The 14,638-nt window shown below is 44.1% G+C and overlaps 1 protein-coding gene across 4 annotated transcripts in view; it reads right to left on the bottom strand.

The window, feature by feature from the left end:
* flna (filamin A, alpha (actin binding protein 280)) overlaps positions 1-14,638 on the bottom strand; it is a 36,063-nt gene that overhangs the window by 3,402 nt on the left and 18,023 nt on the right. The window contains exons 7-42 of one of the 4 annotated variants that reach the window (XM_036590699.1): positions 14,372-14,534; positions 13,994-14,194; positions 12,626-12,763; positions 12,418-12,544; positions 12,193-12,329; positions 11,884-12,080; positions 11,676-11,789; positions 11,460-11,603; positions 11,019-11,142; positions 10,765-10,925; positions 10,575-10,665; positions 10,298-10,467; positions 10,058-10,175; positions 9,692-9,954; positions 9,289-9,607; positions 8,952-9,125; positions 8,660-8,822; positions 8,411-8,571; positions 8,138-8,305; positions 7,889-8,012; positions 7,419-7,575; positions 7,104-7,293; positions 6,500-6,523; positions 5,355-5,602; positions 4,621-4,707; positions 3,703-3,802; positions 3,479-3,619; positions 2,707-2,835; positions 2,334-2,507; positions 1,829-1,990; positions 1,373-1,576; positions 1,072-1,224; positions 865-987; positions 508-774; positions 278-415; positions 47-162 (exon numbers count right to left, since the gene is read on the bottom strand). In XM_036590699.1, the coding sequence (XP_036446592.1) occupies positions 47-162; positions 278-415; positions 508-774; positions 865-987; positions 1,072-1,224; positions 1,373-1,576; positions 1,829-1,990; positions 2,334-2,507; positions 2,707-2,835; positions 3,479-3,619; positions 3,703-3,802; positions 4,621-4,707; positions 5,355-5,602; positions 6,500-6,523; positions 7,104-7,293; positions 7,419-7,575; positions 7,889-8,012; positions 8,138-8,305; positions 8,411-8,571; positions 8,660-8,822; positions 8,952-9,125; positions 9,289-9,607; positions 9,692-9,954; positions 10,058-10,175; positions 10,298-10,467; positions 10,575-10,665; positions 10,765-10,925; positions 11,019-11,142; positions 11,460-11,603; positions 11,676-11,789; positions 11,884-12,080; positions 12,193-12,329; positions 12,418-12,544; positions 12,626-12,763; positions 13,994-14,194; positions 14,372-14,534 (5,670 nt within the window). The remainder of the gene's footprint in view (positions 1-46; positions 163-277; positions 416-507; positions 775-864; positions 988-1,071; positions 1,225-1,372; positions 1,577-1,828; positions 1,991-2,333; positions 2,508-2,706; positions 2,836-3,478; positions 3,620-3,702; positions 3,803-4,620; positions 4,708-5,354; positions 5,603-6,499; positions 6,524-7,103; positions 7,294-7,418; positions 7,576-7,888; positions 8,013-8,137; positions 8,306-8,410; positions 8,572-8,659; positions 8,823-8,951; positions 9,126-9,288; positions 9,608-9,691; positions 9,955-10,057; positions 10,176-10,297; positions 10,468-10,574; positions 10,666-10,764; positions 10,926-11,018; positions 11,143-11,459; positions 11,604-11,675; positions 11,790-11,883; positions 12,081-12,192; positions 12,330-12,417; positions 12,545-12,625; positions 12,764-13,993; positions 14,195-14,371; positions 14,535-14,638) is intronic. The other 3 variants (XM_036590700.1, XM_036590701.1, XM_036590703.1) reach the window with 3 other exon arrangements.

Genomic DNA, 14,638 nt, shown 5'->3' on the forward strand with positions numbered 1-14,638 from the left:
GGACTCGCTTTGGGCGGACAAATGTCTGTCTTCCTCGAAGCCTCACCTGAAGACTGGCAACAGTAAGTCGGCGGGCATCATCTGAAGGAGAGGCGACGGGCACAATGAAGGGACTGTCAGGGATGTGCTCGTCGTTGAACTTGATGGACACCTCATAATCTCCTGCAAAGCCAATCCATAAACCGTGAGGTACAGAGCCTACTATCTAATCATAAAGATCAGAAAACTCCAGCATGGTTTAAACTAGAGTAAACAAATCCTAGTATCTCTCTCTCACCAGGCTCCTGGACAATGTAGGAGACCCCACTGGATCCATCTTTACGGTCTTCAAAGGCAATCTCTGCTTTGCTGGGTCCCTCCACAGCAATGGACAGACCCCCAGCTCCAGCCTCACGTGTCCATATACTAAACTCAGCTGGAGGAAGAATGTTGCAAAATTTTTAGTCATGCTTCAACAGTCTACTACCTGTCCCCCAAGCATTCATAGGATTTTTCCCCCTCACATACCTGGTACTCCTGCCTCTGCTCTCTCCAGTCCAGGACCTCCTGCGCGGACTTTGTGGGCCCCTCCTTCTCCTAGTGGCCCCACAGTGAACTGGAATGGGGATCCTGGGACATGCTGGCCCTGGTACTTCACACTGACTGTGTGAACACCCATCTCAGTGGGCACAAAGCGAATGCAGTAGGTGTTGTTTTCACCCTCCATGATCTCAGCCTTGTGCACCTTCCCGGAAGGGCTGGTCACTTGGGCAGTCATGTCAGCGATACTGATTTCTATAGGCCAGAATTTAAAGTGTCAGCCTTATTCAGAAACTGATTATATAAATTACAAAATGAGACAACTGATCTTTTTGTGGTGCCTACCGGGTATCTTCAAACTCAAGTCACACTGGCTGCCAACATTGGCAACAGATGCAGCTCTTTTTTTGCGAGTAATGCTCTCTTTCATCCTACCCTCTCCAGTCACCTTCACTGTGAAAGCGCTGCCTGTGGCAGAAAAAGAAACACTGTCAAAAAGGAAAATTGACCAGTCACAGTATTAACAATCCACAGTCTCTGAAAAACCCGTACCTGGAACATGCTGGTCAGCAAACTTGATGTTAATAATGTAGTTTCCTGGTTCAGTGGGGCAGTAAGTGACTTTGCAGGTTCCATCTTCTTGATCCTCAGTGTTAATGTCCACCTTACTCGGCCCTTCAATGGATAAGCTAAGACCTCCATAGCCTTTGGAAAGCAGAACAACCACACCCATCAGTAACTGACTCAAAATGATTCAAATGCTGCATTGAAGTGTCAGCAACTTTTGGAACACATTATTGGTTTACCTTCACTCCAAATTGACAAGCTTTCCATAAAGGCAGACTCCACTTACCTGCATCTCTGGTATCAATGATGAACTCTGCTGGCTCAAATGTGCGGGCCTCACTCAGGCCCTGGCCAGACACGTGCACCCGGCTGGCATCAGCAATCTCCGACTGTTTGATCATGACAGAAATGGGGCTACTGGGAATATGCCGTCCGTTTTTCTTTATATTCACAAAGTGCTCACCAGTCTCTTTAGGCACAAAGGAGACGCCTAGAGAAGTGACCATAACAAAAGGACATGAATGCATGGACTTACCACAGTCTGCCCACAACCTACTCTCACTAAAGGATTTTTGCTGTATGACATGAATCAAGTATATCTGATCATGTGAACCTACTATAAGAGATTGCACTGTAATCAGGTGTGGGGGAAAAAATGTCAGTGGGAAATAGTTGGTAATACTACACCTGTCACAACCAGCTGATGAAGTGAGCCATGTTTTCCCGGCTGTAACACACTTACCCACATGCCCATTACGCAGCATCTTGAGCAGGCACGGCTCCTCCCGGCCAGAGGGGGTTGTCAGTGAGGCAGTCAGCTGGCTTAGGTCCAGCTCACCAATGTCCAATGGGATATCAGCAGCAGAGCCCACCTTCAGATGGGACATGCGCATGGAGTCATCTCCTGTAGACAGAGATAACATGAAGACATCAAGTTATGGACAGTCCAGCTGAGTGTATACTCCAGTATTCAAGACAGAATCTAGTCAGAATCTCTTGGTTCTTGCCAGATCACCATATGGTAGGGGTCATCAGTTGAAATCTAGTAGGACAAGCTTTCAACCTAGTTTGTTGATTTTCCTGCTCGAACGCACTTGATTCAACTCATCTGTTAATAACTAGGTTTAGCTAGTTTATGAGCTGAGAAAATCAGCAACTTGAACAGACACCAGCCCTCCAGGACCAAAAACTAATTACCTCTGCCGTACAATTCAAATTTGGGACAGATTTTCCATCTATTCTCTGACCTGTGATCTTTGACACAAAAGGACTGCCGGGGATGTGCTTGTCATTGTACTTGACGAGGATGTTGTAGTCTCCAGGCAGAACTGGCAGGTAAGACACAGTGCAGGTGCCATCCTGGTTATCAGTGCAGCTGATGTCTGCCTTTGAGGGCCCCTCGATGGCCAGAGAAAGACCACCTGGGGGAAAAAAAATAAAAAAAATAAAAAAAATTTGCATTTCAGCACCTTTCACCACTTCTGCAGCATTTCCCCCAAACTGTTCCAGTACATAAGACAGAACCTCAGTAAAGCAAAATACATGAAATTCTAAACTCTGGTCATTTCAATATATTTCAATAGGCAATGTGTAAAAAAACAGAACAGAATGCTTCTGTACCTTCTCCTGCATCCTTGGTGTTGACAGTGAACACTGCTGGTTTATTGACCATGCCATGAATCAGACCAGGACCATATGCTGTCACATGGCCACTGTTGACATAATCCACATAGAACTGCAGTGGGCTTCCTGTCAGTGAAGAGAAGCAGTTGAGATTCTGCCTTCTTACTGTCCAAATTTAAAATGCTTTCTATTTTGCACCAACCTCTCGGAAATATGTTTTCCAAAGCTCTAATTACAAAATCTGTGCTCTTTTTTGTTGGTGTAGTTATTTCTATACCGCTATCTTGCCACCATAAGACCAACTAGTACAACACTGGTGGTTCCTACTGAACTAAACAATCACTGAATAAAATGTATGGCTAATTTAGTGCAGCAAGTATTTTGCATTGATTATTGTTGGTATTTACAACACTAGAACATTAGAATAATACTAGTGACTGTCAAGGGATGAGCCAAAAAACATTACATTTCTGTAATTTGATTTTGTCTGCACGAAGAGTGCATAACCATAAATTTTCCCTGGAGCTGCCTGGTTTTTAAATCCAAAAGCATTATAAAATCTTCTTAAATGTACAGTTTGCATTCTATAGAAGGTGAACATTCTAGATAGCACTGCTTCACTACATTGTTGAAAATCTTGTATACTGTACATACAGATAGAAAAAAAATGCTAAGTGTGGCTTCGTCTGATGTCCTTAACTCCCCAAAAGGAAGGACAGGCACATTAAATTGATTGAGATCCCCCTAATGTTTATCTAAACAGTTTTACCTGGAATATGTATCCCATCATATTTGATGTCCATCTCATGCAGCCCAGCCTCAGTTGGAGCGTACTTCACTGTGACTGTGCCGTCTTTATTATCTGTAATGTCTGGCTTGGCCACTTTGCCAGATGGCATCCTCACTTCACCTGAGACAGATTTGGTATTTCATTAAAAAAAGCTTCCTAATGTCTCTTCAAACAAGAGGTCAAAACAGAATATTAGAACTTACCAGTTATTTCTCCCTTCTGGATGGTGAATGGAATGACCAAGTCGAAGGGTCTCAATCCAGCCACATCCAGTCCATTCATGCCCAGTGGTCTGTCTGTTGCCTGAGAAACAGGAAAGAAAGGACAATACTCCAACCATAAGCAGGGGTAGTAAACAGATTTAGCCATATTCAGCCTTGTCTTAAGCCACCTTGATCTTAGATAATTACATTGGATAATGGATTTAAATATTACTCAAGTCTGATGTCTACAACAATGAACAAAAATCAAAAGATTATGAGACAAGGGGTCATCATTAAGAGTGGAAGGAAAAAAGAAGTCTCTCAGCTTATCAATAATAGTGTAATGTTAAATTATGAATTTGTAAAACATAATAAACAAGTAGTAGTAGAAAGTGAAAACACTAAACCACAAATATGACTGAATCAAACAAGAGAATTCCAAAAAAGGAAAAATGATGGTAATGATTATGACGATGACGCAGCCACCAACACTGACACTGTGAGAGAAAAATGACATCATGACAAGAGAATGAAAGCCCATTTCGTGATTCGCTAGTCTGGACAATAGTAGAGTGAAAGCCAAGCAGACAAGACAGTGACTCACAGGGACATACCACAGGAAAGAAACCAACAATTATCTGAACAAAACCACGAGAAGATCAACAAACAGAAGCACTCGACAAATACGATAAACTTCTGACATGGTCCCAGCCATTTTGTTAAATGCAGACTTCCACATTTATTGCTTTCAAAATGGCTGCCATTATCTGAATGGCATCAAATTGAGAGTGAGCTGAATTAGGCCCTACACCTGCAGGGAAAGAACAGCAGCTGGAGAATGGAGACAAGAGACAAATGTCAATGATGGACAAACAAGGGCAGACATGATGAGAGGGAGAAAGCAGGGAGTGTCAGTACCCATGGCTGGCCCATGTTGGGCGCGTAGGCGTACTGCGGGACCTGGGTCTGCTGCATAAGTTGTTCAGGGGAGGCACCTTCCAAAGCCTGAGATAGGATGACAGAATCAAGCGTGAAATACTCCTAATACTTAAACATTCACATTGGTATAGATCAGTCCTTTGGGCGGCTGTTTGGGAATGAAGTCCGCTCCTGGCTTGGAATTCTGTCAGCAAAAGAATAGACCTTAGCCTATTGGAATCTAATGCCCTATTAAGCTTTTGCATTAAGCAGTTCAGTTATTAGGGATGTCTGAATAAGTGTGCCTCTTGAAAGGCTTGAAAGGCTGCAACTAATGAACATTTTAATTTCTACATTCAAATACTCTCAAATATGTTCAAAGTGTGTTTAAATGACTGAATTGCAAAAAGAATGTTTTCTAATAAATCAGATTTTTGTACTATTGCATGTATTTATTCATTTTACTTTAAGCTGCAAGTGATGAATAAAACATCACTGCATTATTTTTGCTAGCCAGCACACTCCTTTAATCTCAGAAACAAACACTGGGAGCAGCTGGCTATGCAAAGCAGTAGAAAACTTTGGATTCCTCCTTCTGCTTCAAAAAACTGATTAAAATACAGATTATTCAAGTGATACTGTTTTTAAACAGAGTAGACATATCAGTACTACTTATCAGGTTAATGGCCGGGTCAGTGTATGTGAAGATGAAGACCCATTTGGCTTCTACGTACCGTGACCTGGAAGGGGCTGTTGGGAATGTGCTCTCCTCCAAAGCGCACACAGATGACGTATTTCCCAGGCTGGGGTGCCGTGTAGAAGATGTCAAAGGTTCCATCCTCATTCTCAACCACGTCCACATCCACCTCTGTGCCATCCGGAGTGCACACTGTGCAGGTCACCTTCCCCTTCCCAGCAGCCTTTGCGTCCACGGTGATCACTGTCTGTTCTCCAATCTGGATAGTGGGACCAACTCCAGCACCTGGTAATCACCAGAAAAAGATCAACTTCAGTCTCTACAGGTGGCAAGTTTGTTCATTTGAGCTTTAGAATCTGCCTCCCTACAGGAATATTCATTCAACCATGCATGCTGCCTCATCACCCTGTGACACTGTGGCAACAGACAGAAAAAGAAGGTAGGGTTGAAAGGCTGCACAACTCTGATGGCGAATTATTTGAGTGAACCAGCAAACTTAGAGAAAATGTTATTCTTCAGTGCTCACAAATAAGAACATCTGAAACAGCCGTACACTGAACTCAAAAGAATCTGAACACTGTAATTAAGTGCGTCATTAGAATGCACCAAAACAGCCTTTTCTGATAAACTGTAGGAATTCAGATTAACATAAAACTGTGCAGCTCACTGGACTGATGAATTTTTAAATATTAAATATTTGCTTGCCAGTTTGTCTGTTACCTCAGTTGTCCGAATGCTACCTCCTTAAATAATGCTGAATACTACGTCCTGTTAATAATACTATCGTTAATACAGACGACGTTGTCAGAGGAAAAAAGGGCTCATTTATTTTTAGTAACCTCAATGCTGCATTCCACCATACAGGCATATAAAAGCCAGACTGAAGTTAGTGATTAGTCTAACATCACTGATAGGACATGCTGTCTATCACACCAAGGAGAGAGGAGGGGGAGAGAGAAATGGTTTGACTACCCGACCCAAAAACAGCCATACGAGTCCATAGAAAACCTCTATTATATTCTTTTCAGGTGTTAAATGACCGCTTAAAAAGGAAGTCTAGCACCAAGTTATTAAAATACATAAAATAGTTAAGACGATAGGGTCGTTATCAAAGCAGGACGGTGCCATTCTGCATGCAAAAAGAACCGAGTCTGGAGCAGAGACATTTTTCAAAGCGCTTACCCAAACCGTGACCTCCAATTGAGACTGAGAAACCGTGAGAAGCAGAGAGCGAAAAAGTGAGAAGTAAAAATCAGGACAAAAATACAATAAAATGTGCTCAAAAAGAATAAAAAAAACATTTATAACAAGTGGAGAACAGAGTGTGCTGGGAGTGTGAGCAGCTCTGCACAACAGGTGATGTGTCCGAGTAGGTGACAGGGTTGAGAGCCACACAAACACAACATAAAATGGCTCGTTTCTAATGGGTCTATAAATGCCCAGCATGAGTACTAAATTAAGACAATCTAGACCTCAAAAAGATGAACTACTGGATTTCTTACAATTAGTCCAGTGATTACATTTTTATGGTCACTGTATGAAGGCTATTTGTAACCTTTTCCCCCAAAATGGTTCATATACAGACTTAAGTTCTGTGCACAAATCTCAATTTCAGAAAAGAGGTTATTTACAAAGCTGCAATAAAGTTATTATTGACAAACACATATTACAAACTATGCTACCAAACTGTCCAGACAGTTACATGTAAATATGGGTCTGAAAATACAGCACCTCAGCTAAGCTGATCCATGCAGATCTGGGTGTAATGTTATAAAGAGAGGCCTACCTGTGACTGTGCATTTGCTGGCATCTCCTGTTGGCAGGGCTCTGATGCGGTATGGAGAGTATGGGATTTCATCTCCACCATACTTGATGAGGATGGTGTAGCGTCCAGTCATATCAGGCACATAGGACACCAAGTATGTGCCATCCTGGTTATCACGAATGTTGGCCTTCTTGGGCTTCCCATCTGGATCCTAAAACAATCAGGAACAGAGCAGAAACTTGACCCTGCCATTGGCTCTATATTCAATACTATCCATGTCTAAGTAGCATAACTAAATATTTCATGTTTATTTTTGGGGTGAAGTCTTGCACTTACAGTAATCTGGACAGCCAGAAGTCCTTCTCCTGCATCTTTGGCATCAATGGTAAACTCCACTGGCAGACTGGCAGGCACACCAGTAGTATTGAGCCCAGGGCCACTGGCACGGACCTTACTGGCATCGTGTGTGGGCAGAACCTTCACCTTATAAGGACTGAAACAGAGGCAGAGTATGTAAGAGAAGGAAAGAGCAAGAGAGTTTAAAAAGGAGGGAGAAGAATAATAGTGTAGATAGGAATGGATAATGAGAAGTGAAAATTAAGTGTAGGACCATTTGCATGAACTGCTGTCCATGCATTAGCTAGTACAGAGCAGTTAGCTCTACCTTCCACACTTATTAAGCTGTACCATGTTACTTTGATAGCCTCACATTCTAGTAACAGAAGGAAAATATCCCATTGTTCTCATTCAGTGACAACACAGGCACTAATGGCAATGGTTCCGAGAGGAACTTGAGTTTTAAATACCTGCGTGGAATTTCCTCATCAGCATACAGCACATTAATAGTATATGGTCCCTCTCTGGTGGGCACGTAGCTCACAGTGTGAGTCTGATCTCCATTATCCGCCACTTCAACTGGCTCCACAACACCTGCACAACAGATGCAAAAGGGTTGGGGTTGATACTGGCTTCAAATATATTACATTTAAAAAAAAATCTGAAAACTTGAAACTAAACTTGTATGCAACAGAAAGACAGCACCCAGGCTCTCTTACCTTTGGGTCCTTGCACTCTGACCTGCAGAGGAGCCATGCCTGCTTTACTGGCGTCCACAGTGAACACTTGTGGGATATTGGCCCGGACATTGGTCCCAATACCCTGACCCTGGCACTTCACCTTTGTGGGATCAACAGTATCGTGGACAGGCACAGAGAAGGGGCTTCCTGTAAGAGCAGATAAAGCAAGAAAGGATGGGTCACTCTGTGCTAAATGGAAAATGCAGTGACAAAAGCACATAAAATTAGGGGTGAAGAAAGCCAAACACCAACCAGTGATTGGTTGACCTCCATAGGTGATATTGAGGTTGTAAGTCCCTGGCTCATATGGTATGTACTCTACAGAGCAGCTGCCATCTTTGTTATCAGTGCAGGACATCTTGGCCTCAGAAGGTCCCTCCATGGCCAGGCCCAATCCTCCTGTACCTGCCCCACTAAAAAGAGAAGGAAAGAAGAGGCCAAGATCAGGCATGAGTTTGAACCCTCTGGTTATTAAAAACACTTTTTACTACTACTACTAACCGGGTCTCGACAGTGAATTTGTTGGGTTTGTTGGTGATGCCAGCCTGCAGTCCTGGGCCATGCACCCGCACACGTGCTGGGTCACAACCCTCGGTCACAGGCACACGGAATGGACTGTTGGGCACTGGGGCATCGTCATAGGAAACCTCCACACTGTGAGGACCTGTCCGTATAATACCAAAATACCATGCCTCAGGACAACATTAAGCTTACCAAGCCACAAGTAACACGTGCAGCAGCTCTAAACTACTTTATCACGAATGCAAGATTGTATACAAGACCAAAGACTCACCCTCTTCATAGGGAGTGTACTCCACTTTATAGGTACCATCTCCCAGGTCCCTGATGAGGGCCTCAGTTTGGTTGCCAGATGGGTTGTTGATGCAGGTCTTGATGTGCTTGCCTCCAGTTTTTGTAAGGGCTCGGGCATCAACAGTGAAATCTGTGGTAGCCTCTCTGAAAACTCCTTTAGAAAAACAATTTCAAAAACAGCATGACTCACAAATGAGTCATAAATGGAGCAATACAGATTCATAACTGACACACAAAAAAAGAAATACACTACATAATCCTTAACAGGTGGTAGAGAAAGGGAGCCTTCTCAATTATATTCAGATCCACTGTACTACCTTTGCCTTCAACTCCAGGTCCAAACACTTTCACACCGGTGGTTTCTACAGCTGGCTCAACATTGAGTCTTGCAGGGAAGTTTGGCACATCTTGGCCACCGTAGCGGATGGTCAGGGTGTAGGCTCCAGGGTACAGAGGGATGTAGGTGATTGTGTAAGTTCCATCTCCATTATCTTGGATATGGACCTCTGCCTCAGTGCCATTATCAGAGATGATCTCAATGGTCAGCTCAGCAGGGCCAGCGTTGGTGCAGTCGACCACAAACTGGCCTGTCTCTCCAACTTTGGCTCGCTCCAAACCTGGGCCTGAGCAGCGGACCTGAAGACATGTGGACAGGAGAAATTAATGTATTTACACCAACAACTTATTACTGCCTTAATCCATACTGTAATGGCTGCTCACCTTAGATGGGTCAGTGGGAGCCACAGCCTCCACAGGGAAGGGACTTCCTGGGATGGGAGCACCATCATAAGTGAGTTCCACCTCATAAGGACCCTTGTCTCTGGGGATGAAGCGGACCTGGCTGGTCTCTGGGCTCAGACCTGGCTCCACCTTACAGGGCACTGCTTTACCAGCAGGTCCAGTAACCTTTGCGCCAACTTTACCTTGACCACCTGCTCCCTTTGTCTTCACTGTAATGTCCTGGTCTTTTCCAACAGTCATCTCTGAGGAACGGAGAGCATGTTTAAGAGTTAAACCCCAAAGCACCAGAAACAAAAACCACTACTTGAAAAGTCATATGAAATGCATAGGAACGCGACAACATACTGTCTCCAAGGCCTGCAACCTTAATCTTGCTCAGATCCAGGGAAGGAGCCACGGCCACAGCAAAGGGAGTCTTGGGAATGGGGTCACCGCCATAGGTCACGTTTACACCCATATTACCCTAAACAGAGAAAGATTGACATTAGCATGCATCCAAGTTGGTTCTTCTTGATGGGGTCAAGCACTGAAACTGGACAGATATTCAGACCTGCTGATCTAGCAGGAGAGTGAAACTGTCCTCACCTGTTGCACTGGGGTGTATTTGACTGTGTACGTGTTGTCATGGTTGTTAATGATGTCAAAGTCCCGGACGACCTCTCCCTTGTTGGGGCCAGTGAACTGAGCATCCAGCTTAGCTTTGCCTGCTCCCTTAGTGTTCACAGTGAAATGAGTGGGCTTGTTCAGTTCCACACCTGGAAAACAGGTGTAGGGAGCACAATTATTATCTTTGGCCACTGATAGCAGGTCACAGCTTAACAGCTTAAGATAATACGCCTTATTTTTTTGTCTATTTTCTCACCAGTGCGGCTGAGACCAGGGCCCTCTGCTTTAACTTTACTTGCATCATGAGAGGGATCCACTTTAATTCTGATGGGTGTCATGGGAATAGCCTGGGAAAGATAAATAAATAAAAAATTTATACAGACCCGAACAACGTAAACACACCAACATGTATTCACACCATCAGACACAGAAGAAGCCTGCAGTACCTGATCAGCAAACAGAACCATGATAGTGTAGCTGCCAGCTCCTGGAGGAGTGTATTTAACTGTGAAAGTATCATTATCATTTCTGATGATGTCAAAGTCTATGTCTGCCTCAGCTGGTCCTACCACCCCTGGAGCACACTTAATCCCAATGCTGATGTCACCTACAGAGACAGTAAAGAAGTACAGCTGTTAAGAAGAAAAGAAAGATGACTTGATAAGCCAAAGCTGTTGAGCAGGTCTCTATATGGTCATACCCTGGCCAGCTTCAGAACAGTCCACAGTGAAGTACGTTGGCTCATAAGCCTTCAGGCCTGTCTTGGCGACACCAGGTCCAGATACTTTCACCTTATTAGGATGGCATCCTGCTCCAATATTCATCTACAGGTAAAATAAAGTGATAATCCACACATTAAGTAGATGCTTCAAAACTGCAAGTTTTATTAAAAAGAGAGCATATCAGGCTTTGATAGTTGGATTTAGTGCAATGCAGTGAAATGTGAAATGCTAAGTGTGCTTTTGTTAAGTATTTTCCTAAATGTGCCACTGGTAAGTTTTGTCCGTTCCAGCTTATCAAGCCTCAGAAAAACTAAACTGAAATACATATTGTGCATCAACAAAACATCTTCAAGTATTGTGATGATATTTTTCCCATATCGCCCACCCCACATGCTACTGTGGATTTTTGTGACGCTCACCCTGAAGGGGCTCTCTGGGATGTTGACTCCACCCCAGGACACCATGACCGTGTGTTTGACGGGTTTGCGGGGGGTGTAGCTGCAGCTATATGTCCCATTGCCGTTATCCTTCACCTGCACATCAACTGGGTTTCCATCTCGGTCCTAAGAAAAGAGATTCATTATTCCACTGTTTTTAAGCCCCATGTAAACATAAAAAAGGGTGAGGAGGCATACCTGAGCCTGAATCTTTAGAGGAGCTTTGCCACCCAGTTTGGCATCCACTGTGAATTCAGCTGGTTTCCCTACAGACAGACCACTGCTCTGAAGGCCAGGGCCATAGGCCTTCACCTGTAATACAGGGGAATAAACCAGTCAGCTATTTGGCAGTAGTTTGGCAGCTTTCTGATGATTCTCACTACAAGCAGTTTGAGAATGCATATACCTTGTCAGGATAGAAGTCTCTGTCTGGTGCTGGTTTGATCTCAGCCATGAAGGGACTGTGCTGGATGTCCTCATTCTTACAGAGCACATGCACTGCATACTCGCCTGGCTCTGTGGGCCAGTAACGAACATCACAGGAACCATCGCCCTTATCGTCACACTCAATCTTAGCCGGGGATGGGCCCTCCACAGAGAAGCCTGAACAGGAAATGCATTGTGAAAGAACTGGATTGGGTGACCACACAATGTCTTTACAACATGAACTGTGTATTGCATTGAGAATTTGAAACAGACTGCAGAAGAAACTCACCCAAAGTACCAACATCATCTCCAACTGCCTCCACCACAAAATCAGCTGATTTGCCCACGATGCCACTTTCCAACCCTGGGCCCCATGCCCGCACCTGCTGTGGCCCTGCCTCACTGCCTACCTTCACCTCAAATGGACTGAGAGCCAAGAGATGAGAAAATGAATGAGTGAACACAGAAGGACATAAGACAGTAGAGGACAAAACAGCAGAGCGAACGTTCTAACCTGCGAGGAATATGCTGGCCACCCCAGGTGATCGTAATGATATAGGTTCCAGGTGTAGTGGGGTAATACTCAAAGCTATAAACTCCATCTCCCAGATCCTTTTTCTTACAAGGCTCCTCTAGACCCTCTGTTAAACATACACAACCATATTAGTAATATGATCAAAACATATGATCAAGTCCAATCGCTAGTCTGGAGCTTTACTCACTGGGCCCTTTGATGGTGACCTTCAAGTCTCCAGTGCCAGCTCCTTTGGTGTAGACCTTAAACTCTGCAGTCTCCTTGATCCGCAGGCCTTTGGGCTGCAGACCACGGCCCTTGGCTCTGCACAGGCTGGGGTTACAGGCTGGAAAATGAAATGGAGATATTAAATTATTACATGTATTGCAGACTGTCATCCACCCAGTTAATTCTCTGAATGTTGAGGTTTTCAGAGACAGACAGGAAAACCCAGGCATGCTGCAGTGAAGATAGAAGGCAGAGTGGCAAAATTAGATATTTTTAACATGCCTTTCCTCAAATAGTCAAAAAAGGAAAGGAACAAGGCAAGAACAGCAGCAAAGTATGGCAGGAAATGGGTCTTGTCTTAGTGCCTGATAAAGCACTATTATTAACACCCCTAAAAATGACTGAAAATGCATCACTAAGTCATTGCATGCTCTTGGCATCCAGTTAAATAACTAATACAAATATTGGTGTAAATGTGTTACAGTACAAAACAAGCAAAACATGCTTTTTTGGGTCTCTTCTATCTAGGATGGCATGTCAACTGTAAGGGAAGCAGAATCACTATTTACGAGAATACATGCAACACGCTAACAGTAAGCATGCAAAGTGAGCAAAGTACCCAACGATCCAAAGAGACAGGAAAAATTGCATCAGAGGCCAAGAGTCTGATCCATAGAGAGGAGAGGAGAGATCAGCAAACAGATGACAACTGTCCTTCAGAAAGAGAGAGAATCATTGAAGAAAAAACAGCCAAGAAAAAGGGAAAAGAATGAGAATGCAGAGAGACAGGATATGTGGGGGGAAAAAAGTCTGCAGAGTAAGATTACATAGTGACATCAGTTGTGTAAACAGAGAATATGTACACTAAATGTTTTCCCTTATATTCCTTCTACCCCAGCTAATCCTATTTTATGGATTTTTTCCCCCAATTTCTTTCCCAATACAGACATATCCAATTCCACCCACTAGTTAGGACTCCCCCAATCACACGACACCACAAACGCTAGGAGGGCGAATGCTAGCACAGGCTTCCTCAGAGTCCTGTGAGGCGCCACCACATCTTTTCAAACTGCCGCTAACGCAAGACCACTGGACAGCTGAACGCGCTCAGAGGAAAGTGCCAACCGCCAGTTCTGTAACGTCAGCCAGACAGCTACGCTGGCTGATGAGGGGAGAAGGGGGGCCATGCTACCCACCCAGAGAGACTCAGGCCAACTTGGCTCTCTTGGACTCCTGGCCACGGATGGCGGTAGCCCAGCTAATCCTTTATAAAATCCTTCTCAAGAATATCCATTTTCTGTCTCGTATCCCCCCTCTGCTCTATCCCATTTCACTGTTGGCTCCTCACCTTCTCCTATGCTGACTGTGTAAGGGCTCTTGGAGATTTGGCCTCCAGCAAAGGTGATGTAGATGACATGCTGGCCTTCCTGGGTGGGCTTGTATGTGCAACGGTAGCTGCTGTTGCCTTTATCCTCAATGTTGCACTCTACAGTGTCCTTCTTGCCACTGGGGTCCATAATTACCACCTCTACTTCACCAACTCCTGCACCTGAGAGAAGAAACGGGCAATAGATTTAGAACATCTTAAGTCTTCTCCATTTTTTGGAATTATCGTATCCCCAAACCTATTTGAGTTAAGTGACCCAAACTGTTTAATAGATCTCTGGATTATTGCTTATTTTTGGAAGATTGTCAATAATGAATACGGCACAGAGGAAGCAATTACCAGCAGTGTAGACGTCAAAGTAAGTGGTCTTGTTGGCGATGTTGCCTACAGCCTCCAGGCCCGGACCCTGGGCAGTGACCTTGCTGGAGTCTCCCTGAGCCATTCCCACATCCACCTCAAATGGGCTCTTTGAGATGTGCAGCCCTGCAAACAGCACTGTCACCTAAGGGGCAGGGAACAAGTCAGAGGTCATCAGTACAACTTGTTTGAAAGTTTAAATCTTTGGGTAAATATGAAGTCTGCAATTTTTTTTAGATACAACATATT

The sequence above is a fragment of the Colossoma macropomum genome, unplaced genomic scaffold (genome assembly GCF_904425465.1).
Source record: "Colossoma macropomum unplaced genomic scaffold, Colossoma_macropomum, whole genome shotgun sequence".
Lineage (NCBI taxonomy): Eukaryota > Metazoa > Chordata > Actinopteri > Characiformes > Serrasalmidae > Colossoma > Colossoma macropomum.